Source organism: Callithrix jacchus, chromosome 8, assembly GCF_049354715.1.
Source record: "Callithrix jacchus isolate 240 chromosome 8, calJac240_pri, whole genome shotgun sequence".
Lineage (NCBI taxonomy): Eukaryota > Metazoa > Chordata > Mammalia > Primates > Cebidae > Callithrix > Callithrix jacchus.
The window spans coordinates 58,360,286-58,387,326 of NC_133509.1; the positions used below are offsets into that span (position 1 = coordinate 58,360,286).

The window sequence follows — 27,041 nt, forward strand, 5'->3', positions numbered from 1 at the left end:
CGCACCGGACCTCTCACGCTGGAACCGGTGTGAGGGTAGGCGCGAGCGCGCGCGGGGTCTCACGCGGCTTGGCAGCGCGGCGCGCATGCTCAGTCTGGTAGCTCTACGGGCGGGGCGGGGGAGCCAGCGCTCCGAGGCGGGGGGAGGAGCGCTCACGCAGCCTCCCCTGACTGGAGCGGGCTTGGCCGCTGCCGCAGCGCTCAGCTCCCGGGCCCTGCCGAAGCCGGGTCTAGCATGTGCCGCGGCTTCCCCGCGGCGGCGGCGGCGGCGGCGGCGGCTCCTCTGCAGCAGCCTCATTAGCAGCGGCCGCCATGGCCAAGGGCAGCGTGGAGCTCACCCGCGAGTTGCAAGGTACGAGGCTGCCTCGGTCTCTGGGACGCCCTGTCCGGGAGCATCCCAGACCCAGCGCGTTCCTCCCCGCGGTGCACCCCAGCCTGGTGCCTCACCCCCCTACCCACCCCACCCCATGCACCCCGGCTCCAAGGCAGCCCCTGAATCCCAGTCCGGGCATCGCTGTCCCCGGAGTATCCTCCGCTACCCGCCTTGCCTCACCGGGTCAGGACCTTCCTGTCCCGGAGCCACCCGTCCCGCCCTTCAGTGACAGGTGCAGTTCCCTGGCGCTCCCTGGGACTGACTCTTGGCGTTCCTGACCCACCCTCGGCGAAGCGTCCAGTCTCCCCTCCAGCGAGTCCCCGCTTCCCCTGCCGGGCGGGGCCAGGCCCGCCCCACCCGGTGATGGGAGCTGCCCCTGGTCCTGACCACTGCGTGGCTTAACACCCTCCTCCTCCCGGCCCCGCCCCGGAACTGGCCCTGAAGGGCCCCTTAGGCTCTGGGCAGCACCCGGGCCAGTGGGGCAAAGAAGGGGGTCAGGGAAGAGGCCCTGGATCGGAGCTAACACCAAGAGCAGGAGAGTCTCTGCGGCTCGCCTCCCACAGCCCCTGTCCCAGTCTACCCCCTTCTTGCTACCCACCACCCACACGTCAAGGCCTCTCCCGTTTGCATGGCTCTCAGAACCACCCAGCATTGCCAGAACCCTGACCCCCAGAGACAGGAGCACAGGCTAGCCCACGCAGAGCTCAGGATGCTCATGGATACTCAGAGGCATGCTGCACTGTGGTGATCTCCCACACCTGCACACACACACAGCACAATCATGATATGTGTGTAAACACCTCTTCACAGAGACGACACCCCAGCACATGTGTGCACACATACACAAACACACACTATATCTGGGTGGCTCAGCCAGCAGATGGGTATGGGGCTCATTTAAACATTAATTCCTCTCCCTGCCCAACACACACACAGAAGAACTGTCTGGCTCTGTGCCCTTTCCACAGCATACTCATCCACACTTACCTGTCCCCACCAATGCCACACTCAGGCTCCCTGACATCTCCAGGAGGCATGCACACTCATAGTAAAGACAGACACTCACACCCAGACCACCTAGAATATAGTCAAAGGGATACCCCACACCCCCACACACTGACTCACTGTGTATGTGTCAATGGCTGTTGTAGTGCATGGGTTGGAAAAATTCTTCACAGCCTCAGAAGTGTAAGACACACCCTCCCACAGACAGTCAGCAACTGTCCCCTGACTCAGGGATATCAGGAGCCAGAGTTTTCTCCACACCCTACTCCCAAAGAGAGAGTATGAAAAGTCAACCAAGAAGGAAAGGCCTCTGTCCCTATCCTTTCTTTGTCTCTCTGTTTCACTCTCTTCCCATTTGACCCTGACTCTGCCTCTATCTGGAGAGCCCTGGGAGGTGGGGGTGGCCAGGGTAAGAGGAAGCTCTGAGCAGGCCCCCACCCACCCGCAGACAGCATCCGGAGGTGCCTGAGCCAAGGGGCTGTGCTCCAACAACATCGTGTGAAGTTGGAAACAAAGCCCAAGAAGTTTGAGGACCGAGTGCTGGTGAGGGCACTGGGCATGTGGGGAGTGAGGAGATGGCTGGTGAGGGCAGCTGGCCAGTAGAGGGCAGGGAGCTGGTAGGGCAGAGGAGACAGAAGTGGGTGGTCACTGAAGAGATGAAACCTGGGGGGAGGAAGCAGAGCTGGACTGGGTTGATGTCCAGAAGAAGTCTAGGATAGGGCATCAGCTTGGGGGGTACTCCAAGAGCAGAGATGAAGGGCTTAAGGAGGGCAGAAGCACCAAGGCCCAGCAGCCACCACGAGTTGCTGATATTATTTTCCTCTCTACAGGCCCTGACCTCCTGGCGCCTCCACCTCTTCCCCCTCAAAGTCCCAGCCAAGGTGAGTTGGGCTGAGGAGCAGCAGAGCACCTGGCATGCTCCCTACCTCCCAAGCCTGGCAATCCCGGTCCTTACCAGGAGCTGAGCATCTCCATCCCTCCTAGGTGGAGAGCTCCTTCAATGTCCTGGAGATCCGTGCCTTCAACACGCTCAGTCAGAACCAGGTGAGTACCAGGGCTCTGGGCCCCACTACTGGGCCAGCCAGAGGAGGGAGCAGAGAGGAGGGAGTCTGAGGCTCTGAAACTTCCTCTCCCCCAGATCCTGGTGGAGACAGAGCGTGGCACGGTGAGCATGCGGCTGCCATCAGCTGAAAGTGTGGACCAGGTGACGCGACATGTGAGCTCTGCCCTGTCCAAGGTCTGCCCTGGCCCTGGGTGAGTGGCAAACGAGGGGTCACTTAAGGGATTAGATGAGAGGGAGACTTCTCCTTCCCTTCCTCCTTCCCCTGGACCAGGGCCGAGGAGAAGGAGAGCTCTCATGTCCCCACTCCTGCTTTTTCCTGGGATGCAGGAGCTGTAATGCGAGAATTAAGAGCCTCTTTCCAGCCCTCTCTGGGATGACTTGTTTCTTTTCCAGGTGTTTGATCCGGCGTGGAAATGCAGACACCCCAGAGGGGCCCCGAGACACATCCCCCAACTCTGAGACTTCAACATCTACCACCCACAGTGTCTGTGGTGAGCAGGGGCAGATGTGAGGAAAGTAGGCCCTAAACCATCTTGCCCCATGTCCGGAGCCCTTTGTGCATGGAGTGTTGCCTGGGCAGGCGAGGAGGAGCTTTGCCTGCCCTGAGGACTCCGTAGCTCCCAGACCTAAGGAAGTTCATGGCATAACAAAAACAAAGAGCACTGGCCCATAAAGTGACCTTGACTGTTCTTGAACCCCAAGCCTATTCCCCATCTCCTTACCTTCATGGAGCCAGCCTATCTCCTGCCCCACAGGTGGCTTCTCTGAGACCTATGCTGCTCTGTGTGACTACAATGGGCTACACTGCCGTGAGGAGGTTCAATGGGTACGTTGGGCAGGGGCCCCGTAGGGGACAGGTGGGGCCTGGAGGGAGGGGGCCAAGGAGGAAGTGGGGAACAGGTGTGAGCCAGTTCCACCTCTCCAAGGATGTGGACACCATCTACCATGCTGAAGATAACCGGGAGTTCAATCTTTTGGATTTCAGCCACTTGGAGAGCCGGTAAGCAGATGGGGCAGAGACTCTACCCTCAAATTCCTAGCTTCAGCCCAATCCCAGCCTTTCCCAGGAGCTCCCTTCTGGTCCCACAGCCCCAGCTCTATTTCTCCAACTCCATCCCATCCCCATCTAACCATCTAGGCCTTCCCCAGCCCAACCACCCCATCCTTGGTCTCTTCTTTTCTGACCCAGCTATCTGCTCACTACTTTTCTGCCCCTTCCATATCCCCACAGAGACTTGGCCCTAATGGTAGCAGCCCTAGCCTACAATCAGTGGTTCACCAAACTCTACTGCAAGGACTTGCGGCTGGTAGGAACTAGGAGGGACTGGCGAGGTGGGAGGAGCAGTGCCCCTTTTGGCCCCTGATCGCAAGACCCCCTCTGTTCTCAGGGCTCTGAAGTGCTAGAACAGGTGCTACACACGCTGAGCAAGTCGGGGAGCCTCGAAGAGCTGGTTCTGGACAACGCCGGGCTTAAGACGTGAGGCCAGCCTCCTCCTTGGGCAGTAGTGTGTCCTTGATATAGTTTTAGGGTCCCAGAACCTCAGAGTATGATATAGGCCTCTGGACTGTCTTATCCAGTGCCTCTCTTTACAGAAGAGGAGACCAAGGCCAAAAGAGGGCACAAAGCAAGTCGGAGGTCAAGCTAGGACTCAGACCCAGGCCTCTGACCCCCAGCTCCATGGCCTTTCCCCAGGGTGTTCCATGCCCCATCCTCTTTTTCCATTAACTACCAAGCAGGGTGGGCTGCTCCAGTCTTGAGAACCCGAAGCTGACCTTTGTCTCAGCACAACTTCCTAAGGTGTGGAATGCCCCCAGGTACTCCGGAGTGGTGACAAGCTCCCTGGCAGGCCCTGAGCTGTTCCCCTGTTGTGGGGGCCTCTGACCATTGCAGCCCCAGCCAGGCAGGCAGGTAGAGGAGGAGGGGAAGCCCAAGGGCTGGGACATGGGGCTCAGCTCAGGACAAATCCTTCCTCCCCTTCCCTGAAGGGACTTTGTCCAGAAGCTGGCCGGGGTGTTTGGGGAGAACGGGAGCTGTGTGCTGCATGCCCTCACTCTGTCCCACAACCCCATCGAGGACAAGGGTGAGCCCCAGCCCTGAATCCTGTCCCCATTACAATGCAGACCACTGTCCTAGCCCAAAGCCCAACCTGGTCTGAACAGGGGCTCTCCAGCGCCCCCTGCCCTGACACCTCCATCCCTGTCCCCAGGCCTGTACCCTACTTGAGCCCCCAACCTGACTTTGTGCCACCTGCGCCCATGGCCCTGCCTCTCACTGGGCCCGTTTCTCTCTCCACTCCCCAGGATTCCTCAGTCTGAGCCAGCAGCTCCTCTGCTTCCCCACTGGCCTCACCAAACTGTGCCTGGTCAAGACTGCCATTTCCCCTCGAGGTACTTGCGCCAGGACCCCTGACCTCTGACCCTACCTGGGGTTTTGAGCTCCAGAGGTACACCCACACACTCACACACCACCTCAGGGACGGAGGAGTGAAAAGGAGCCATGTTTGGGGAGTGGGAAAGAGTTATGTACTGAGGGGAAAAGGTGGGGCTGGGGGCCAACCCAGCCCAGTGCCCGCTGTGCTCAGGGCTCCAGGCACTCGGCCAGACCTTTGGTGCCAACCCAGCCTTTGCCAGCTCCCTTCGATACCTGGACCTGAGCAAGAACCCTGGGCTCCTCGCCACGGACGAGGCCAATGTGAGTCCTCGGTACAGCCTCAGCCCCCTAGAGGAAGCATGCTCAAGCTTCAGGAGCTGGGAGGCCTTCTGCCCCAGAATCCCCGGGGGTGGCGAGACTCTATCATCCCTTCCCCTGCAGCTCCTCTATCCTTCCTGCTCTAGGCCCTCTACAGTTTTCTGGCCCAACCCAATGCCCTGGTGCACCTGGACCTGTCAGGGACTGACTGCGCCATAGATTTGGTGAGAAGTTGGTGCGGGAATCCCATCCAAGGTGATTTGGGGAGACCACGGTGGGTCTCTGTCTCATACCCCATCCCTGAGTACACAGGTGGGCAGAGCTGTCTGGATGACTTCAGGTTCAGCTGAAGTATAAAGTAATGTCCGTAGTTCATACAATGTAGCACTTTATGTGCTGGCTGTGCCTAAAGGCCAGCCGTTGCTCCATTCCCCAGCTGTGTGCCCTGGCGCAGGAGTGTGTCCTGGGGGAATGGATGCTTTTCCTAACTTGAACAAGCTGTCTTAGGAGTCAATGGTGGCCCTGGCTTTACACATCCACTGCCTGTGAGCAGCTCCATGCCCCTGGAAGCCAGACAGGGAGTAGCCCCACATTCCACAGGGGAGAAAACAGAGGCTTCAAGAATCTGAGTGGGCATCAACAGTGGACCTCACACAGGCCAACCAGAAAGTGAAGAGCCAGAAACCTCAATGGGGAGGGAAGAGGAGTCCTTTCCTGCCGCTCCCCGACCCCTTCCAGCTCCCCTGAGACCCACCACGTCTCCCCCACAGCTTCTTGGTGCCCTGCTCCACGGCTGCTGCTCCCACCTCACCTACCTCAACCTGGCTCGCAACAGCTGCTCCCACAGGTGGGAAGGAGGGGGAAGGGAGGACAGGGCAAGCCATGGCCAACCCCCTCCCTTGCTGACTCCAGGGGTCTCTCCACAGGAAGAGTCGAGAGGCCCCACCGGCCTTCAAGCAGTTCTTCAGCAGTGCCTACACACTGAGCCACGTCAACCTGTCAGCCACGAAGCTGCCCCTGGAGGCCCTCAGGTCGGGTGGGTGCAGGGTTGGGGGGGCATCCAAGGGAGCCACAGGGAGCAGGGAGGGGTAAAGGAGGGCCTGCTGACCTTCCCCCACAGGGCGCTGCTTCAGGGCCTCTCCCTCAACAGTCACCTCAGTGACCTGCACCTGGATCTCAGCAGCTGTGAGGTGAGCCCCCAGTCCCCAGCCCCTCTGCCTGCCCCCCACCCATGTGCATTTCTCGGACCTAAGTCAAACCATGGCCCATCTAGTCTCTGTGCTGACCCTCTGCAACCCCCTGACCTGGCCACACCACTATGTTCCCCTGTCAGTCTGGGGTGTGGCCCTGTTTTCCAGAGGCCATTCATTTTCAGTTTCTAGTATCTCAGTCCTTCAAGCTTTGGGGTGGGAGATACCAGACTTTTCCACCAGAGGGCAGGAGCAAGCTGTTTCAGGAATAGCAGCCTTTCTGTCCAAAGGGAGGGAAGTGAGCCCTAGGGAAGGATCTGGTGTAGGGAAAGAGCCTCCCTGATCTTATACCCAGATCCTGGCATGACCTTGAGTCCTGGTGTGACATCTCTGATCTTTAAGTATTAAAGGTACCATATCCCCCACCCCAATCCCTGCCTTCTCCACCTCACCTTGTCCCTGCAGCTCCGCTCAGCGGGAGCCCAAGCGTTGCAGGAACAACTGGGAGCTGTCACCTGTGTAGGCAGCCTGGATCTATCAGACAATGGTGAGTAGCAGTGCCTCCCTTCCCTGAAGCCAGAAGAGAACAGGGGACTGGGGCATGCAGAAGCAGCCCTGAAGGGACCAGTCAGCCTCAGGCCTCAAGGCCAGGCCTCTCCCGTCTGCTTACCAGGGTTCGACTCAGACCTCCTGACACTGGTGCCCGCACTTGGCAAGAACAAGTCCCTCAAGCACCTGTTTCTGGGCAAGAACTTCAATGTCAAGGCCAAGTGAGGCCCCCTTTCCATGCCCACAGACCCTCGTCCCATCATTCACCCATCCTCTTGGCTCACCACATTACCTCTGGCCACCTCTCTCCTCCTCCAATAGCATGACCCCAGCCCCTCCCCTCCTACTCTGAGCTCCGCCTCCCTGCAGGACCCTGGAGGAGATCCTCCACAAGCTGGTGCAGCTGATCCAGGAAGAGGACTGTGTAAGTGCCTGGGCCTGGGAGGGACCTGCAGCTGGAGGAGGCTTCTGGGACTGGGCCCAACCCCACTTTGCCCACACAGTCCCTGCAGTCCCTGTCAGTGGCAGACTCCCGGCTGAAGCTTCGCACCAGCATCCTCATCAATGCCCTGGGCAGCAACACCTGCCTGGCCAAGGTGGATCTGAGCGGCAATGGCATGGAGGACATCGGGGCCAAGATGCTGTCTAAGGCCCTGCAGATAAACTCCTCCCTCAGGTGGGGCCCACACTGGGACTCCCTGACCTGGAGCCCCAGCCCCTCCCTATACATACACAATCTCCCTGCTTGCCTTGATGCTCTGGACCCCAGCTTCCAGAAGACCCCCAGCCCCAGAACCATCTCTGACCAAAAGGATTATGTCCCTGGCCCCTAGTAGGGACCCAGGGGGAGGGGGGCCAAACTGGTGCTTACCCTGCCCCCAGAACTATCCTATGGGATCGGAACAATACATCTGCCCTGGGCTTCCTGGACATCGCAAGGGCCCTGGAGAGGTGAGTAGACCATGGTCCTGCCCTGATCCAAGTCCCCAGCCTCCCTGTGCCTGGACCAGGCCTGAGCAACCCTTGCCCCACCCCAGCCCCTTTGGCCTATTTGCACAGAAATTTTAGGAAGGGCCATGAAAGAGAGAAATGATGAGCAAGGGGGCTGGAGGGTGGCTCACCAACAGCGGAGGCGGGGGCCTCCCATCCCCACCTGTTCCCACCCAGCTGTGCCCCTGTGTCTCACAGCAACCACACGTTGCGCTTCATGTCCTTCCCCGTGAGTGACATCTCCCAAGCCTACCGCAGCGCCCCTGAGCGCACCGAGGACGTCTGGCAGAAGGTGCAGGATGCTGTCCTAAGCAGGGTGGGACAGCAAGGGGCAGCGGGCAGCCCACATCCCTAGGCCCTGACCCACCACCCCCATCATCTCCAGATCCAATGGTGCTTAGTGAGGAACAACCACTCCCAGACATGCCCCCAGGAGCACGCCTTCAGGCTGCAGCAGGGCCTGGTGACCAGCAGCGCCGAGCAAGTAAACGTTTCCCTCTGGGACACAGGGGGCACACCTGGGGCATGCAGGGCACAGGTGTGATGTGAGAGAAAATTGAGTAGGGGAGCATGAAGAGGCACTGCATGGTGGTCCTTATCACTGGACTGAGCATGTGGGGAAGCATAAAGAGAGGACATGCAGGATATGCGTTTCAAATATATGTGGGCGAACACAGGAGTGCACAGGACTCCAGGAGCTCACCTGGGCGTTCAAGAAGGCCATAGCAAGAGACAGGCCAGCCAGACACATCATCTCCACCACTGTCGGTGCCAGCACCAGTAGCACCACCTAAGGGGTCCCACCTGCGAAGATGTGGAAGCAGGGTTCCCCTTGACACCCCTGCCACTGTGCTCCAGATGCTGCAGCGGCTGTGTGGACGAGTGCAGGAGGAGGTTCGGGCCCTGAGGCTGTGCCCCCTAGAGCCCGTGCAGGATGAGCTACTCTACGCTCGGGACCTCATCAAGGATGCCAAGAACTCCCGGGCGGTGAGCCCTCCACAGCCCACCCTTCCCCCACAGTCTAGAGAACCCAAGAAGGCCGACCATGCTAAGCCATGCCAGCCCTACCCTGTGCATCTGCCTTCCTAGCCTAGGCCCCCCAGAGACCCAGCAAGGCCTGGTTCTGGCCTGCTAATTATAACCCCTTCCTTCTCCAGCTGTTTCCCAGTCTCTATGAGCTGGGCCACGTGCTGGCCAATGATGGGCCTGTGCGGCAGAGGCTGGAATCAGTAGCAAGTGAGGTGTCCAAAGCTGTGGACAAGGAACTGCAGGCAAGTCCTGGAGGAAGGAGGAAGCCATAGTGGGAGCCCAGTGTTGACTGAGGTCCTAAGCTAAGAGCTGAAGTCAAACTGGGGAGACTGCTGGAGGGCCAGGAAGACAGGCACAGAGTCGAGACCACCCACAGTCCCACTGTGCCAAGGCATTGCTGCAATATGAGCTTGGGATTTTTTTTTTTTTTTTTTTTTGAGACAGAGTTTCTCCCCTTGTTACCCAGGCTGAAGTGCAATGGCACGATCTCGGCTCACCGCAACCTCCGCCTCCTGGGTTCAGGCAATTCTCCTGCCTCAGCCTCCTGAGTAGCTGGGATTACAGGCACGCAGGGATTTTTTTCTGCTAGCTTTGTCCCTGAACTCTGACTGCCACCCTTTGGATATTTCTTTTTTTTTTTTTTTTTTTTTTTGAGACAGTCTCACTCTGTCGTCCAGGCTGGAGTGCAGTGGTGCGATCTCAGCTCACTGCAACTTCTACCTCCCGGTTTCAAGCGATTCTCCTGCCTCAGTGTCCCAAGTAGCTGGGATTACAGGCTCATGCCACAGTGCCTGGCTATTGTATTTTTAGTAGAGATGGAGTTTCACCATGTTGGCCAGACTGGTCTTGAACTCCTGACCTCAAGCAATCCACCCACCTCAGCCTCTCAAAGTGCTGGGATTACAGGCGTGAGCCACTGTGCCTGGCTCCCCTCTGGGTTTTGATCCTTGGACTGACTCCCCCTGTCTATATGGTAGGGTGGAAGGAGCACTGACCAGAAAGTGGGGAAGCCTGAGTGTCCAAGGCTCTGCCATTAATGGTTTTGTGACTGTAGGTGGGATCCTCAGTCTCAGCATGAGGGGCTGGAATAGAGAAAGTCACTTCTGCTGTGGTGCCAGCCCTGATCCTGCTCGCCTTGGGCCTCTGGCCTCCCTTTCCCCCATACTAGGTGATCCTGGAGTCCATGGTCAGCCTGACACAGGAGTTATGTCCTGTGGCCATGCGGGTGGCAGAGGGGCACAACAAGATGCTGAGCAACGTGGCAGAGCGTGTCACTGTACCCCGGAACTTCATCCGAGGGGCACTACTGGAGCAAGCGGGACAGGACATTCAGAACAAGCTGGAGTGAGAGGCAAAGGGCAGGGCTGGGGGCTGGGCTGGATTTGGCCCAGATCACTTAGGGACTTGGGACTGGAGAGCTATCAGCGATGAATAATGAATGGCACAATCTCCATTGCAAGGATCAATCTTTAACCAAATGCAACCTTGCTATTCAGGATCTGACTGGTCTTTGCCCTAGAAATCTAAGTGGTGAGCTGGGGTTTAAGAGCCAAGGTGGTGCCTAAACCCCACCTGTGGCTCCTAAACACAGGTGTACACACACACACTCACACACATACACCAGGAATGAGAAATACACCAATGCTCCCTTGGAAGCGTGGACAAAGAAAGGACCCTGAGTTAGGTTCATGGAAGCTCTGTCTTCCTCCCAGTTTTCATTGCCCCTAGAGTTCTTTCATTATGGGTCTGGGTGCCACCACTCACCAAAGCAAAGGAAAACTTGTACACATACCCATGAAACAGCCAGGTTCAAGAAGGGGTCTTTTCTACCCTCACAGTAGCAACTAGCAGGATTTAGTTACTCAGCACCCCAGTGACCTTGCTGTGTTCCACTGGGGCTCCAGGGGTCTGACCTAGGGTCTCCTTGTTCCTTCTTCTCTAATTCCTATGTCCCCACACATAGTCAGGCTGGGGGCTCCAGGGTGGGACTAGATGTGTGCTTATGGAGAACAGTGTGTCTTGAGCCTAGGCTGCCTCCTTTCGCAGCCACATGCCCTCCATGGGCAACCAGGCCAGGCCAGCTGGCCATTTTCTCAGGCTCTAAGGGAGGGAGTGGCTCAGGGGCCATGTCGGGGGCTTAGGTGCTACTGTTCTGAGCAGCGGCACCTGTGCCCACAGTGAAGTGAAGCTCTCAGTCGTCACCTACCTAACCAATTCCATAGTGGATGAGATCCTGCAAGAGCTCTACCATTCCCACAAGAGCCTGGTAAGGCTTCTGCAGCCTGGCCTAGCTCGGGCATGCCCTCCACCCCACATCAGCCTGTCTCCCTAATCACCCTCCCCCCAAGGCTCTGGGAGGTGGGCAGCTTCCTTGGAATCCTGTTCATACCTGCCCTTCCCCAGGCCCGGCATCTGACCCAGCTAAGGACGCTGTCAGATCCACCAGGGGGCCCAGGACAAGGGCAGGATCTGTCCTCCCGGGGCCGAGGCCGGAACCATGACCATGAGGAGACCACAGATGATGAACTTGGGACCAACATTGTGAGCCCCCCACTCCTTGCTCCCCTCCTTAATAACCTGGGCCTTGCCCTTGAACCTGCACAACACTGTCCCCTTCTACTGCTCTGGACTCCCCTGGCCACCTCACTGTGCCTGGCCTTCTGCCCCCAACCCCAATCCAGCCCAATCTCTTCTTTCATCCCAATGGCTCAACCCCCTGAGGAGTGATGGGCAGAATGGATTCAAATGAGAAGGCTTTATGAGGAGTGGGTAGCTCTGGGTGTGATCCCTGGCCCTGCCACTTGTCTTCATTTCCGCAGGACACTATGGCCATCAAAAAGCAGAAACGCTGCCGCAAGATCCGACCGGTATCTGCCTTCATCAGTGAGTCTCCCAGCCTCTGTTCTCCTGGGCACCTTCCATAGCCCCTCTTTCCCCTGAATTTTTCTCTGTCTCCCCATCCTGATTTCTCCCCATTCCTCTGCTAGTCCCTCTAATGCTGCTATCCTTGCAGGTGGGAGCCCTCAGGACATGGAAAGCCAACTGGGGAACCTGGGGATCCCCCCTGGCTGGTTCTCAGGACTTGGGGGCAGCCAGCCCACAGCTAGTGGCTCCTGGGAAGGTCTATCTGAGCTGCCCACTCATGGCTACAAACTAAGGCATCAAACACAAGGGAGGCCCCGCCCACCCAGGACCACACCTCCAGGACCTAGTCGGCCCAGCGTGAGTCCCTAAGGCCTCACAAGATGATTACCTTCACGTAGTGTGATGCCAGAGCCAGGGGTTTTACTTTTAGGACCCAAATGCCAGAGACAGGCAGGAGCCCAGGCATGCCAGTGAACAGATGAGAGATTATCCAGTTTGTATGGGAGTTAGACCTTGTCACACATAAGAAATCTTTGTCTGCCAGGCAGTGCCATTCTTATTTTGGTGAAAGATAGAGCCACCAAGAACACCAAGAGACACCAAGCTTAGGAAACACCGGGTGAACTGACGTGTAAATTTCCATAAATATCCAAGCCCAAAGGGGAATGCCCTGAGTGGATGGGAGGTGGGGCTTCCGGACCTAGATGAGATGTCCCACAGGACTTTCCTCCCAGCAGATGTCAGCACCTGGGACTCGTCAGGAGAATGGGATGGCCACCCGCCTAGATGAGGGGCTGGAGGACTTCTTCAGCCGAAGGGTCATGGATGAAAGTTCCAGGTGTGATGCCTAAACACACTCCCATTTTCAGCAGGGCCCAAGGCCCTAGAAGGGCTCCGTGTCCTCCCAGTTCCCGTAGGAGTCTCTATAACAATGGTGCCCAAAGCCAGTCTCTGGGGGACATTTCCCCACATTCTCATCCTTCCCCACCCAGCCCTTAGGTTCCATGGCCTCTGCATCTTCTCAGGACAGCTAGGAAGAATGGGGCCAGAGTGAACCACCACAGTGGGGTCAGGGGCAGGTAGGGATGAGAGGGAGGCATGGGGCAGCAGCCCTGGGACAGGATACCATTAGTGGCAACAGGTCCAGGGGGTAGTGCTCCCTGCACTGTCCAGCTGACTGCCCAGTGTCTGTCCATGAGGAACCAGGTCATTGGAGAAGCTGAGAGGAGATGTGGGGGAGGTAGGGGAGACGGGGAAGAAACAGTCAGTCTGGGGGAAAGGCTGCCGGAGGATTACAATGGGACAGGGAAGGCGAGGGCATCATCTCCCCTCAAAACTAAGTGGGAAGGGCTGTAGTGCAGCAGGAGAGACCAGATGAAAGGAAAGCAGGTTCAGCAAACCCAGGATTGAGCTTGCATCTGGCATTTGTCACTAACTTACCCCAACTACCAGCTACCCCCGGACTCTGAGGACCATGCGGCCAGGACTCTCGGAGCCACCACTGCCTCCACTTCAGAAGAAGAGGCGCCGGGGCCTGTTTCACTTTCGCCGGCCCCGGAGCTTCAAGGGGGACAGGGGGCCAGGATCCCCCACCACTGGACTCCTCCTCCCTCCACCCCCACCCCCTCCCCCAACTCAGGAGAGCCCCCCCAGCCCAGACCCCCCAAGCCTCAGCAATAACTCCTCTCCCTGCTGGAGCCCAGAGGAGGAGAGCAGCCTCCTCCCTGGATTTGGTGGGGGCCGGGGGCCTTCATTCCGCAGAAAGATGGTAAGTGAGGCAGGGGATGCTGTGTCTTCACCTTTTCCTACCCCACACATATCCCAGTCTCCTACCCCACCCCAAGTTTAATGGAGGAATGCTAGGACCCGGGGTTCTTGGGAATGTTGGTCATATCTATTCTCCTTTCCTTGAGAGTGGACTAAGACCATAGCCAAGAGCATGCTGGGAGTTCTGTATGTGAATGCAAGCATTGGAAGGACTCTTTAGAGGGTCTCAGCAGGGCTTCCCTATGGCTAGGGGCTCTGTGAGGAAGGGGTCCTCCTGACAACTCCCTTGCAGCCTGGGGAGCCCCCTTCCACCAGGAACTGTTAATAAGAGACCTTGTTCTAGGGCACTGAGGGGTCAGAGCCAGGGGAGGACGGCCCAGCCCCTGGGACAGCACAGCAGCCAAGGGTTCATGGTGTCGCCCTTCCCGGGTTGGAAAGAGCCAAGGGTTGGAGCTTCGATGGAAAAAGAGAAGTGAGTGGAGCCTGGGACAACAAACTGTGGATCCTGAGGGTACCTGTCCACCACCCTCTCCTCCCCATTCCCTCATCCCTGGTGGCTCAGTAGGGAAAGCAGATGCTTTGGAATTAGAAAACGTTAGCTGCTGTAGAGCCCCCACCACATACTTGCTGTGGAATCCTGGACTGGTCACTTAACCTCTTGGAGCCTCTCCTTCTTTACTGTAAAATGAGTTATAAAAATAGCTCTAGAGCTCTGTTTCCCAAGCAATGTTGACTGGACTATAACCTTTGTGACTGATTTTTACCTGAATTATTACTTACATAATATTTTTATTTAAATTAACTCACCTTTTTTTAACTTAGGCTAGACCTAGGCATTATCATCTTTAAAATCACAGGCTTTTTGAATGAGTCATGTTTTTTTCTACTACACATAAAATAAACATGTAACTATAAAGATGGAAGTATACTTATTCGTGTAAGCATTTCTTGTGCCCCTGGGGAGGTATGCGTGCCACTCTTTGGGAAACAGTTTAAGTGTCTAGGGACTAATGACATGAGGATGACACGGAGATGCTAGAGCAGAAGCCCTTTGTCAGCTGCAGTCCTGCCATGGAGGAGACTTTCTTACGGCCTGATCCACTGTTCTTTCAGGGCCCAGGCCCAGACCAGGAGGGCAGCACCCAGACCTGGCAGAAACGGCGCTCTTCGGATGATGCAGGTAAGAATGGTCATATTCAAGCCCTTCCTTTGACCCCTCTTCTCAGGGACCCTCCTAATCTACCTTATTCATTTCTCCTTCCCTCTTTCTCATCCCCTCTCTCTACTCCAGGGCCTGGAGCCTGGAAGCCCCCTCCACCACCCCAAAGCACCAAACCAAGCTTCAGCGCCATGCGCCGAGCAGAGGCTACGTGGCACATAGGTATGGAAAGCCTCTTTCAGGCAGCAGTACTGAAAGCCCAGGGTGTATCCAAAGAAACAGAAGCCATGGCTTCTGTGCTGGAGAATTTATGGCCAAGGTGGGGCAGTGTGAAGTCAGCACACTGAAAATGTTTAAGGATATGTAAAAAGCTACATCCAAAAGAGATAACCCAATCCAAACAAAGCTTCTACAGAACAAAAGTGGCTTCTCCGGTGTTAGCAGGCAGGATGGCTCTGGTGAATTCTCTAGGGCAGCTGCAGCCTCTGGTCACCATCAACACAGTGGTACCCTCTGTAGAGAAGGCTTCTCTCTCTACCTTGCTGGGAAGAGGGTGGGCAAGTCAAACTGCCAGCAAGTATCAGCTATGCCAGGCCCACCTCACACATCCCAGCCTCCTCTAGATGTCACTCATCAACTCACCCTCAGCTCACCCAGAAAGGTGCCCCAAACATGGGCAAGAGCTCTGCCTCGGAGGTCAGAAACCTATGGTATTAGTCTTCCTCAGCCTTCCACAATCTTAAACAAATCATTTACTTTCTGGTTCTGTGACTGGAGGAATAAAAGGGAGGGGACTGGGGATTACCCCAGGCATGACACTTCCCTTCTGCTGGCTTCAGAGCACCTTCCATTTAGGGAGCCACTAAAGAAAAGACTGTCAGCTCAGCATCAATTTCACTTGTCAAAGGCCTGGGCTGCGACCCTCCAGCAATCCTGACATAGACAAAACCTCCCTATAGATGGAGACACCCCCTCAGCCTCTTCCACTTCCACCACCAGCCTAGGGCATAAGGGCCAGAAAGAGCTAAGAGCTAAGCAGGCTGGTCTGGCTCAGGCCACATGCTCCCCACTGTCCCATCCCACCCATTCTGCATCTGCCCCTCTCTCCCCTGTAGTGCAGAACAAGGCCATCCTGAAACTTGAAGTGCCCATGCCCTTGCCTCCTCCTACAAGGCCAACCCAGGACTGGAGGCATCTTGGCTGATTTTTTCCATCCCACACACAGGCTAATTAAAGCACCCAAAGTAGGGCTCCATCTTTCATTAAGGAAACCACAATAGTCAGTAGCCCCACTGCACACACACCTCACAGATCCACATATAGACACATTTTCCAGTGTCAGACCCACAGGCTCATATTGCGTAAAGGCCACAGGGGCAGGAGACAAGTGTGCCAGGGCACCTCTCCATCTAAATCAGACTTTCAGACAGAGTTCTGGGAATGCCAGGCTGCAGCCTTGGCAGAGCCCCCAGGGCACTGCAGCCTGGATGAGCAGCCATGCCAGTGGACCCAGCAAGCCCTGGGCCCTGGCTCTGCCCCAGGAGGAAAGGGCTCGGGCACTTCTCTGCAAGAGGAACAGCTAGGCCAGAGTCCCTTCCAGAAGTGATGGCCTCAGGATGATCCTGGGAAACAAGGGCTAAGGAACATGGGCATAGAAAGGCACATGAAAGGCAGAGACATAGGAGAAAGTGGGCTTGGAGGGAGAAAGTCCTGGCCTCCAGGGCTTCACTGGATTGAGACAGGGAAGGGCTATGCAAGAATGCCTTTTCCTGCAGCTTCTCCTCTCTCCCATCCCCAGCTGAAGAGAATGCCCCCAACCACAGCTGCCAGAGCCCCAGCCCAGCCTCCCAAGATGGGGAAGAGGAGAAGGAAGGGACCCTCTGCCCAGAGAGGACAGTTCCAGCTAGGAATACCAAGGTGAGGGCCGACAAGGTGGGCAGGGGAGGCACTTTGATGAGGCAAAGGGACTAACTGAGCCAGCATCTTCCTTCCTCCACCAGCTACAGGACCCCCCCCTAGCTCCACAGCCTCCCAAGCCAGTGGCTGTGTCCAGGGGCCGCCGGCATCCCCAGGAGCCAGGGGTCAGGGAGGAAGCTGAGGCTGGGGGTGCAGCTCCAGCAGTCAACAAACCCCGGCTAAGGCTGGGCTCACAGCAAGACCAAGAGGAGCCTGAAGTCCAAGGTCGGCCACCCGGGCTGAGTGGGGGGCTCGGGGCACATCTAGGACTTTGCTGCCCATGTCAGGTCCTCTTCCAGAGCATGGAATGAGTGACAACCAGGACTCACAGCCTGGATGAGCATCCCAGCCTGAGCCCCACTCCTGTGCTAGGCCTGCTTTGACTGTTATTTCAGGGCCCCCTGATCCAGGCCGGCGGACTGCCCCCCTGAAGCCCAAGAGGACACGGCGGGCACAGTCCTGTGACAAGCTGGAACCTGATAGAAGACGGCCCCCTGACCCCACAGGTGCTGGTGGTGAGAGGGCAGTTCCGCCTTCCCACCTATCTGTCCAACAACCCCCTACCCCCAATGCCATGTGGCCACTTGTCCCTGCCCAGGAAACAGGACTCCTGGATTTGTCCCCAGCAGGAACCAGTGAGCCAGGAACAGACTGACAGCTGCCACAACACCCTCCTCAGCCCTCAACATGTGCCTCACAAGGACTCGGACCCCTATCCACCCACAGCCCCCCAGGGCCCCCTGCCAGCCCTTGTCCTACAGGAGCAAGATGGCAGGACCAGGCATGGGGGAGCTGGAGGCAGGGACTAGAAGAGAGGGAGCCACTTGGAGAGATAGAGGCTCTCAATACCTGCCTCAGTTCCTCTCTCTGCAGAGAGCTTCTGGGTAGGGGTCTGTCTCCTCCCCCGGGAGGGCGGATCTCTGTCCCTCTATCCCCAGGGACTCTCTCCCCACTTGTATGGAATAAAAAAACAAAATCACTGCCTGTCTCAAGTCTCTGCTATCTTCCCCATTCACAGCCTCCACCATCTGCTTCCTTCCCACAAACCCTCAGAGCTTGGCCACAGTGGGGAAAAGTGAGAAACATCTAACCCCAGGGATAGACCTGGGGTTCTGAGAGGAACAGGATTAAAAAATGTAACTGCCAAGGGAAGGGGACTAAGTCTCCAAGCCACCACAAAGTGAGTGTTATACACAGGGTCAGGGCTGAGCCGTCTGGAGAAGAAACCAAAAGGACAGAAACCAGCACCAGTGTCTGTCCAGCTTTTGGAGGTGTAATGGGATTGGAAGCCCCGGTGTACCAGAAGGACACTGAGGAGCAGTGTGTGTGTGTGTGTGTGTGTGTGTGTGTGTGTGTACATGTGCATGCACACTAATGGAATTATATGATGTTGTGTCGTCCTGGGGGCACCCTCACTAGTCAGAATTCTCAATAACAGAGTGGCTTGAAGGTGAACAGAAGTTTCTGTGGCATGAGAAGGTCAACAACTAAAGTAGCTGTCTCCCATGGTGTCCTAGCAAATACTATTCAAGACCCTACTCAAAAGCCTCTTCCTCTGTGAAGCCCTTCCTGACGCCTTCCCCACTCATCCATATTGCACCCTCCCTTAATGAGCTCCCACTGTATCCTGAGCAGGTCCATAACATTGCACTTGTCACACTTTATTGCATTGGGGGTGTATTGGCTTATCCCATCTCTGTCTCACTGTTCCATATACATCTGCCTCCCCTAAGGGCAGAGGCTGTGTCTTAATCACCCGTGTAGCCCCAGCAGCTGGCACAGTGCCTGACACCCGGGAGATGCTCAGTAAAGGGCTGGTGCATTAATACACGAACAGCTTAAGGGGATAGAGGGTGAAGGTAAATGCTCTTGCATACTCATCACAGACCACAATGTGCCCAAATGTCTTCACGTGTGGTTTGCAGCTCCCCAGGCAACTGCTTACTTCCCTTCCTTACTGATTTCACCAGGAATTACTTATTTTGTTTCCTTAAGATCTGTGCATGGCACAGCCCCTCCCACAAGGATAAGGCCATATGGGTTGAATCTCAGGGGGTGTTGGGTACATTGTGGCACCGGGAAGAAGCCTTGGGAGTCAGTCCTTCAGCACATGCTCTCATGTGACCAGGATATGAGGTTGGGTATCCTTAAGCAATTATGTCCATTTCCTGTGTCTCCTTATAAAATGGTGGCTAGGGAACTGGACACCATTCTCAAAGCGATGACGTCCAGTAAGGTACGTGAGGGTTTTTAAGAAGCCCGGGAAGATCTACGTTCGGCTGTATTCCGGGTTAATGTGAGTACATGTGTGACAAGGACAGCCCAGCATTCCTGTATATGTGACTGCAGATATCCTTAGCTAGTGTGACAATGTTGAAAGTGATGTGAGAAAGGGTATGTTTCCCAATGTGTATCTGCGAGGGGCTGTAACCGTCATGGTGTCACAGTGAGTTTATGTATTAGCGCCTGTGTGTGTCAAGATATGTGTGAACCTGTGAGCCGTGGGTGCATGTGTCGCCATCGTTCCTCTGTGTGAATGTGTATGTGCACGCACCACCGCAATGTGGCATCTCTGTGATCCTGGGTGTGGGTGTGGTGTGAAGGGGAAGATGTGTGTCACTGTGTCTATGGGGGTCCTGCCTCTGAGCCACCCCCAGCCCGCCCTCCTCCCCCAGTTCTGTGGCTCCCTCCCAGGCTGTGGCCCTGCCCCTTCCCTCTTCTCCCTCCCAATCCATCTGTGCGGGGGGGAGCCGGTGCTGCGCCCCCCCCACCCCTCCCCATCCAGGCCCCATAAATAGCAGCAGAGCCGGAGCCGGAGCTGGCGCCAGCGGCTGGAGCAGCAAGGGAGTCAGGGCCAGGGCCAGAGAGCTGGAGAGAGGAGCCCCTGACCGAGAGCCCAGGTGAGCCCACCCTTCCTCCCCAGCCCAGCCCCAGCCCAGCCCCAGCCCAGCCCAGCTTGCCCGTCTCCATAACAACATCTCCTGGAGCCCCCAGAGAGATTCTAGCCCTGCCCAATCCCTTCGCCACCACAAGCTCCTGCTTATTTCAGGGGATCCCCAAGAACTGGGAGACTTGTCGCTGGAAAGCAGAGACCCCCCTCCCCCAGCCCAGACCCTCCCTCACATATCCAGAAAGCCACACATTGTGGGGAGGTCGATGCCGAGCCAGAGAAAGGTCCCAATTCTGAGGGAGGTACAGGAACTGTCACACCCTCCTTGAGACGGACACACGACATCCGGGGAAGACAGACACAGAGGGTGGGGCACTCAAACACACCAATGCACACTCACTCGGGGAAGCATGACATGGGATCAGACAGCCTCACCCTGAGATCTGTACAGACACAGATAGATGGACTGACCGGCCACGAACTCGGGCCGGCATACCCCTGCCTGCTTCAGCCCAAGGCTTGGAACCACTGCTGGGGGAAGGTAGCATGCATGCATCCCACGGGCAGCATGGAGGGAGCCTCGACTCCCCAAAAATCCTGTCGCTAAGAGACAGTTCCAGTGCTGCCAAGAAGTGTGAAAACAGGGGAGGTGGGGAGGGATGTGAGGCTTGTCATAGTTGGAGCTGCTGCCAGGAGCTGAAGGAGCTTTCAGCAGAACACTGGTCCTGCCTCCCCAGCCCACCACCCCTCCTTTTCCATCAGCTAGCCAGAAGGGGAGTGGGGGTGGGGAGTGGATAGGGATAGCCCAGCAGGGGACCTTCCAACCTGTCTCCTGCCCACTGCAGACTCCACTCCAGAGGCCCGTCCTCTTCAGATCCCAAGGGCCTCTTCACCCCCTACCCCACCCCCTTGCCCTAGTTTAGGTCCCTCGTGCCAAGACTGAGTGCGGTGCTGGCTCCAACACCAGTCGGGAAATAGCAGAAGGTGCTGAGGCAGCAGAAAGTGTAGATCAATCGATGGCCTACGAGCCAAGACTGCCAGGAACATCCCCACCCCAATCCTTCAGCCCTCTCCAACCCCATCCACACATACCCAGGCCAGCAGCACAGAGCTTCTGTGCAGGAGTGGGAGGCTCAGGTCCTCTGCCCTCCCCTGCTCAGAGCTCTGGTGAAGCCAAGCAGAGGGCAGGGGAAGCAGGAAGTCCGTGAGACCCCAGGGTCTAGGGAAGGAGGTTAAGGGGCGGGGCCCAGGGACGCCAGAGGATAGACCCCCCTGCTGGCAGGTGTTCCCTTTCCAGGGTCCAGGCCACCTGCTCTGCCCCCACAGTGACATGTCGGACCCTGAGATGGGATGGGTGCCTGAGCCCCCAACCATGACACTGGGAGCCTCTCGGGTTGAGCTGCGGGTGTCCTGCCATGGCCTCCTGGACCGGGACACACTCACCAAACCCCACCCCTGCGTGCTGCTCAAGCTCTACTCTGATGAGCAGTGGGTGGAGGTGAGAGCAGCTCAGGTTTCTCCTTAACTAACCTGGGTTAAGCTTGGGAAGGAGGGAGGCTGGGTGGGACCAGTGAAAGCCTTGCAGGGAAATGTATGGACTCCTGGGCACCTTTTCCAGGCTGTTTGGGTAACCTTGGAGATGGAGTCCCAGAGGGTCCTGAGATTGCCCCAGAGGCAGTGGGGTTGCTCCCAAAGGCCTCATGATAGCACAGAGAATACCCAACCAGAGAAAGTTCCCAGTTCTGAGGGAGGTACAGGAACTGTCACACCCTCCTGGAAATGGACATACCACTTCAGGGGAGGACAGACACGGAGGGTCCAGTGGTCAGGCAGTACCCCAAGCTCAGGGATCAGCTTAAAAGAGAAGAGCTGGTTGTGGGAACGCGGGGGTCTAAGAAGAGCTGGCATGACTAGGGCAGTCGAGGGCAGGGAAAAGTATCTATGGTTCCCAAACAGCCCTCGCCTCCCCTCAACCACCACCACAGGTGGAGCGTACGGAGGTGCTTCGCTCCTGTTCCAGCCCTGTCTTCTCCCGGGTGCTGGCCCTCGAGTATTTTTTTGAGGAGAAGCAGCCCCTGCAGTTCCATGTGTTTGATGCCGAGGATGGAGCCACCAGCCCCAGAAATGATACCTTCCTCGGCTCTACGGAGTGCACCTTGGGCCAGGTCTGCATTCCCGGTCTCCCCACCCCACCCCAACCTACCTCCATCAGCTGTTGCCTCTGGAAGCCAAAATAAGAGACAGTATGAGCTCTACAGCTAGTTCAACCCAGCCGTGGCTCCCACATTTCTGCCACTCACTAGCTGTGCAGCCTCAGGAAAGATACTTAACCTCTCTGAATCTTAGTTTTCCTATCTAAAAAATGGGGGAGTAGTCAGAGTGCTCCCCTCTTCAGGCTGTTGTAAAAATTGAGCCCAACTCTAGCCCAGGTTAAAATGCCAATCCTTGCGGACACTCAGAGAACGTTTATTATTCCATCCCTGTACACGGCAGAGGTACATGGGGATGTCACAGCTGGGTCTCCCTCCACCTCCATCCTTAGATTGTATCCCAAACCAAGGTCACTAAGCCATTACTGCTGAAGAATGGGAAGACTGCGGGCAAGTCCACCATCACGGTAGGCAAGATCACCCGTACTCTTGGTCCTGGTATTCAATGCCCCTGCATGTCACCCATGGTGACATCATGCCCAGGACCACCCCCACCTAAGGGAAAGGGGATGGGTGGCCCTTGTGGTGGGGACAGGGGAGTCCTGCCACTTGTATATCCCTTGCAGATCGTGGCCGAGGAGGTATCTGGCACAAATGACTATGTGCAACTCACCTTCAGAGCCCACAAGCTGGACAACAAGGTTGGAACCCCAGAGTCCAGTTGGAGGCCCCCAACTCCCCTGTCCATCCTAGGCCTCCCGCTCAAGACGGATCCCAGGAGCCCAGGCCTGCTCCCTTCCCAGTGTGAGTCCCTCCCCCGCCCTCCTTTCAACTCTCACCAGCCTCAGGAGCCCTTTCTCCTGTATTTTCAGGATCTGTTCAGCAAGTCTGACCCTTTCATGGAAATCTATAAGACCAACGGGGACCAAAGTGATCAGCTGGTCTGGAGAACTGAGGTTGGTGCCTGGGGCTATGAGGATGAAGGGAGGGAGAGCAAAATAAGAAAACCCAGACGGGAGCTGACCAGCCGCTTGGTGCCTCTCCAAGGTGGTGAAGAACAACCTGAACCCCAGCTGGGAGCCGTTCCGCCTGTCCCTGCATTCCCTATGCAGCTGTGATGTCCACCGACCTCTCAAGGTGAAATCCCAACCAAGCCAGCACAGCCTACTTAGAGCAGCCAACCTGCTGTCTAAGACCTTTCCCCTGTGTGCGGCAAGCCTCCCTCCTCTCCCCCATGTGATAAGCACATCCCACTGTGGGATAAATAACAGGTCACAGCTCAAAGTTAAACTTCCCACATGTGTGCCTGTTATTAGTGGCCAAAGTCCATGGCAGATTGAGCCAAAGAGCAAAGTTCAGCAGGTGGCCTCTCTGGGCAAGTTGAGGATGTCTGTTTGGACCTCGAGACTGTGAGGCCCCTACCTCCCTGAGTCCCCCTACCCTCCATGAACACCGCAGAGCATCTCCAACCTGACTCCACCCCTCACCCTGTCTTCTCAGTTCCTGGTGTATGACTATGATTCCAGTGGGAAGCATGACTTCATTGGCGAGTTCACCAGCACTTTCCAGGAGATGCAGGAAGGGACGGCAAACCCTGGGCAGGAGGTGCCACAACTTTCCCACCCCCAGAATCCCACCCAGATCTCTGGGAGAATCCTGAGGGTGATTCTAAAGAGATCACTATAGGTGATAGTAGGTGGAGAGGGTGGAAAGCACCTGGCCTCAGCTAGAGGATGGAGCCATGGGGATCTTGCTCTGGGAGGCTCTGCTGGAAGGGGGAAAGAGGGGTCACCTAATGGACTTGTGACCCTGAGCTTGTGGGGTGGGGTCTAGATGCAGTGGGACTGTATCAACCCCAAGTATCGGGACAAGAAGAAGAATTACAAGAGCTCAGGGACGGTAGTGCTGGCCCAGTGCGTGGTAAATTTCACTTCCTGCTTCAACCCTTACCTCAGCCCCTGCCCCTACCATACTCTCAGATTCAACCCTTCCTTTGTTTCAAAGACCAGTTTCTCTGCTTCTGGGAACTGGAAATCCTTGCCCTATCTCACCCCCAACTGCAACCCAAAAAACTCTGCCTCCCCCATGTTCCCCACTGAAGTCCTACCCAAGTTCCCTCCTCAAAGGACCACCCTATCCCCTCGCCTTACCCTTCTCCCTACCTCCAGGTGGAGAAAGTGCACACCTTCCTGGATTACATCATGGGTGGCTGCCAGATCAGCTTCACGGTAAAGACCCAGAGGGTGGGCACACAGGCAAGAGGGAGGGGCTGAGTGCATAGAGAATGGAAGGAGAATCTCCACTGCCTCCACTTGGGCTGCTCAGGAGCCTCGGCATTGTCAGCTTATGCCCCCGGATCACGAGACAGCCACCTGTAACCTCCCCCACACTCATCCTAGTCCTCTATCTAGATCCAGCTCCAGCCTAGGCTCCCTGGTGGCTCTCAGGGCTGCAGCATGGCCTTTTTCCTATCCCCACCCCACCCAGGTGGCCATTGACTTCACCGCCTCCAATGGAGACCCGAGGAGCAGCCAGTCCCTGCACTGCCTCAGCCCTCGACAGCCCAACCACTACCTGCAGGCCCTGCGTGCTGTGGGAGGCATCTGCCAGGACTATGACAGGTAGGAGGAAGTGGGGCAGGAGGGAACAGGCAGAGAGGTGTTTTGACGGACCCCACAGCCTTTTCTTCTCCTTAGTGATAAGCGGTTCCCAGCTTTTGGCTTTGGGGCTCGAATCCCCCCCAACTTTGAGGTAGGCTGATGTGAGAGAAGGAAGGAGATGGGGGTGGGGCTTGTCAGACAGGAAGGAAAGGCAGGCCCTCACTGCTCCCGCCTTGCCTGTGCAGGTGTCCCATGACTTTGCTATCAACTTTGACCCGGAAAATCCTGAATGTGAAGGTAAGAGGGGAGATTTTTACCTGCCCCGTCTCCCCCTAGACACAGCCCATACAGGGGCACAGACTCCATTTCCAGGAGTCCAGCTCCCTGTCCCTTCCACCCATCCCAGATCTGCCTGCATCAGGTGAGGCTTCCAGGGCCGAGGCCCAGCATCTGGCCCCCAAGCTCTCCCCACCAAGGGACTATCCAACTCTCCCACTGCTCAATGAAGTAACTCATGAGTGAGGGCAGTCCTCAGACCTGGATGCACTTCCTTGCTTTGAAGAGTGTCAGGAGGGTCCCTTGCTCATTTTTACCAGCTTCACCACTTCTCTTCACCCACAGAGATCTCAGGGGTCATAGCCTCCTACCGTCGTTGCCTGCCCCAGATCCAACTCTATGGCCCCACCAACGTGGCCCCCATCATCAACCGTGTGGCTGAGCCGGCCCAGCGGGAGCAGAGCACCGGCCAAGCCACAGTAAGAGGAGCTGCCCCATGTGTCTTCAAGTGGTGCCGGGCCAGGGCCTGCACCTTGGTGGAAATGGTGTCAACACCCTTGCACACAAAGCCAACCTTTCTCTGCTGCCCCTCAGAAGTACTCGGTGCTGCTGGTGCTCACTGACGGTGTGGTGAGTGACATGGCCGAGACCCGTGCTGCCATCGTGCGTGCCTCCCGCCTGCCCATGTCCATCATCATCGTGGGCGTGGGCAATGCTGACTTCACTGACATGAGACTGCTGGATGGTGATGACGGACCCTTGCGCTGCCCCCGAGGGGTGCCTGCAGCCCGAGACATTGTCCAGTTCGTGCCCTTCCGAGATTTCAAGGATGTAAGTCCCCTGGGCCCCTTCTGGCTGAAGGACTCCCTGGTTTCTCATGTCCCCAAATCTGACCTTCATCTTCCACCATTTGATGTCCTGCTAAGGAGGATGGAGCCCAGCTGGCCACCCTGAAGCCCCACCCCTAACTCAGCTGATCCTGCCTCCCCTACTCTTCCTCCCACCCCTAACCACATAGCTGTCCCCACCCCCAGGCTGCCCCCTCTGCACTCGCCAAGTGTGTCCTGGCGGAGGTGCCTCGGCAGGTGGTGGAGTACTACGCCAGCCAGGGCATCAGCCCCGGGGCTCCGAGGCCCTGCACACTGGCCACGACTCCCAGCCCTAGCCCGTGACTGCCACCCACCGGACCAACACTCCCTCAGCCTCTCAGTGAGTCCTGGGGGGCCCAAAGGAGTGGACATAGAGGGTGCAAAGTGGGGCTTGGTAGAGCCCATCTACGCTGGGTGTAGTGTAGAAGAGAGTGCTTGTGACTCTCCCACCCCCTCCCAGGTGCCTGTCCTGACCCTCCTGACTCCAGTGACCAATGCCTCCACCTCTTGGACCAGCTGTGCCCCTTGGGTCCTGGACGTGAGTGGTGGGCCCTGCTCCCATCTCTCCAAACCCCATACCCTTCAATGCTGTGGCCCCTCAGTGACTTCCTTGGGTGATCCTGACTTTCTGGCCGTTAATAAAGAGAACCGCTCCTAGCACCTCAGCCTCTAACCATCATGCCTCAGATGCCCACTGGGCAGCCTGCAGCACCCCCCGACACACCATAAGAAATGAGGACCAGCACATTTCAAAATCTGAGCCAGTGCTGCCCAGGCAGGCTGCTGTCTCTGCAGTCTTACCCCAACTATGTTCCAGTGGGGTCTGAGGAGCCCCCACGCTCACCTCCCAACCCCAGGGGGTCTGGGCATCATGGGGGTTAATTACAGAAGCTAGGGGGATAATTAGGGGCTGTCACGGAGGTAGGCTGATGCTTTCTTATAGCTGTCTCCAGAGAGGCCCTGCTGAGTCCCCCAGGAGCTGAACCCCAGCCCCCACACAGCTGTGGGGCGGGCCAAGAATGGGTGCTGGGGGTACTGAAGGAGGGCAGCAGGTCTGCTAGTGAGTTGGGAACATAGTGGGGCATCTAAGACCTGTACAGCCTGGTTGCCTGGGTGCGTCGGTGTGTGTGTCTGTTCATGGCCTTAATGGGTCACACTCATGGACTCAGGGATGTGCCATGGGTGAACACACACACACATTCACACACTTAATGATCACATCAGCAACAACAGCCAATATTATTGTTTAACATGTCAACTTTATGTTAAGTGCTTATTTAAATGCATTTATTCTCAGTAGGTAGTTACCATTATTTTCACCATTTTTCTGACAATTAGGTGAGGCTTGAGTTTAACCCACCCAGCATCAAAGAACTGGTAGAACTACAACTTGAAACAGGATCTTACTCTGCCACCCAGGCTGGAGTGCAGTGGCGCAATCTCGGCTCACTGCAACCTCCGCCTCCTGGGTTCGAGCAATTTTCCTGCCTCAGCCTCCCGAGTAGCTGGGATTACAGGCATGGGCCACCATGCCCAGCTAATTTTGTATTTTTAGTAGAGACACGGTTTCTCCATGTTGGTCAGCCTGGTCTTGAACTCCTGACCTCAGGTGATCTGCCCAC

At 56.8% G+C, this 27,041-nt stretch overlaps 2 protein-coding genes across 12 annotated transcripts; both read left to right on the plus strand.

Annotated features, from left to right (window-relative positions):
* Positions 1–161: 161 nt before the first annotated feature.
* CARMIL3 (capping protein regulator and myosin 1 linker 3) lies at positions 162–17,614 on the plus strand. Of its 8 annotated transcripts, none has more exons than XM_009005794.5 (40): positions 162–351; positions 1,826–1,920; positions 2,208–2,258; positions 2,362–2,421; positions 2,516–2,631; positions 2,834–2,931; positions 3,196–3,266; positions 3,367–3,440; positions 3,672–3,747; positions 3,829–3,917; positions 4,427–4,521; positions 4,742–4,828; positions 5,023–5,132; positions 5,276–5,353; positions 5,900–5,976; positions 6,056–6,160; positions 6,250–6,319; positions 6,785–6,866; positions 6,993–7,089; positions 7,238–7,292; positions 7,372–7,544; positions 7,751–7,819; positions 8,057–8,150; positions 8,244–8,342; positions 8,717–8,845; positions 9,016–9,129; positions 10,056–10,231; positions 11,066–11,153; positions 11,291–11,428; positions 11,707–11,770; positions 11,901–12,109; positions 12,487–12,590; positions 13,205–13,520; positions 13,863–14,030; positions 14,633–14,699; positions 14,811–14,900; positions 16,477–16,595; positions 16,679–16,859; positions 17,030–17,140; positions 17,261–17,614. In XM_009005794.5, exons 1-40 carry the CDS (start codon positions 312–314, stop codon positions 17,287–17,289), a joined length of 4,164 nt encoding a protein of 1,387 aa, XP_009004042.1. In that variant the 5' UTR covers positions 162–311; the 3' UTR covers positions 17,290–17,614. The 8 variants fall into 8 exon arrangements, with proteins under 8 accessions (XP_009004042.1, XP_017832498.1, XP_009004043.1 ...); XM_017977009.4 differs by having other exon boundaries at positions 17,264–17,614; XM_009005795.5 differs by having other exon boundaries at positions 13,863–13,991.
* Positions 17,615–19,454: 1,840 nt separating this feature from the next.
* On the plus strand, positions 19,455–26,079 carry CPNE6 (copine 6). Of its 4 annotated transcripts, none has more exons than XM_078334598.1 (17): positions 19,455–19,534; positions 20,807–21,022; positions 21,510–21,689; positions 22,067–22,141; positions 22,301–22,375; positions 22,547–22,630; positions 22,722–22,811; positions 23,175–23,279; positions 23,508–23,594; positions 23,843–23,902; positions 24,162–24,295; positions 24,371–24,425; positions 24,520–24,571; positions 24,896–25,029; positions 25,145–25,381; positions 25,585–25,759; positions 25,880–26,079. In XM_078334598.1, exons 2-16 carry the CDS (start codon positions 20,855–20,857, stop codon positions 25,720–25,722), a joined length of 1,674 nt encoding a protein of 557 aa, XP_078190724.1. In that variant the 5' UTR covers positions 19,455–19,534; positions 20,807–20,854; the 3' UTR covers positions 25,723–25,759; positions 25,880–26,079. The 4 variants fall into 4 exon arrangements, with proteins under 4 accessions (XP_078190724.1, XP_035116059.1, XP_035116061.1 ...); XM_035260168.3 differs by having other exon boundaries at positions 20,822–21,022; XM_035260170.3 differs by having other exon boundaries at positions 20,829–21,022.
* Positions 26,080–27,041: the final 962 nt, after the last annotated feature.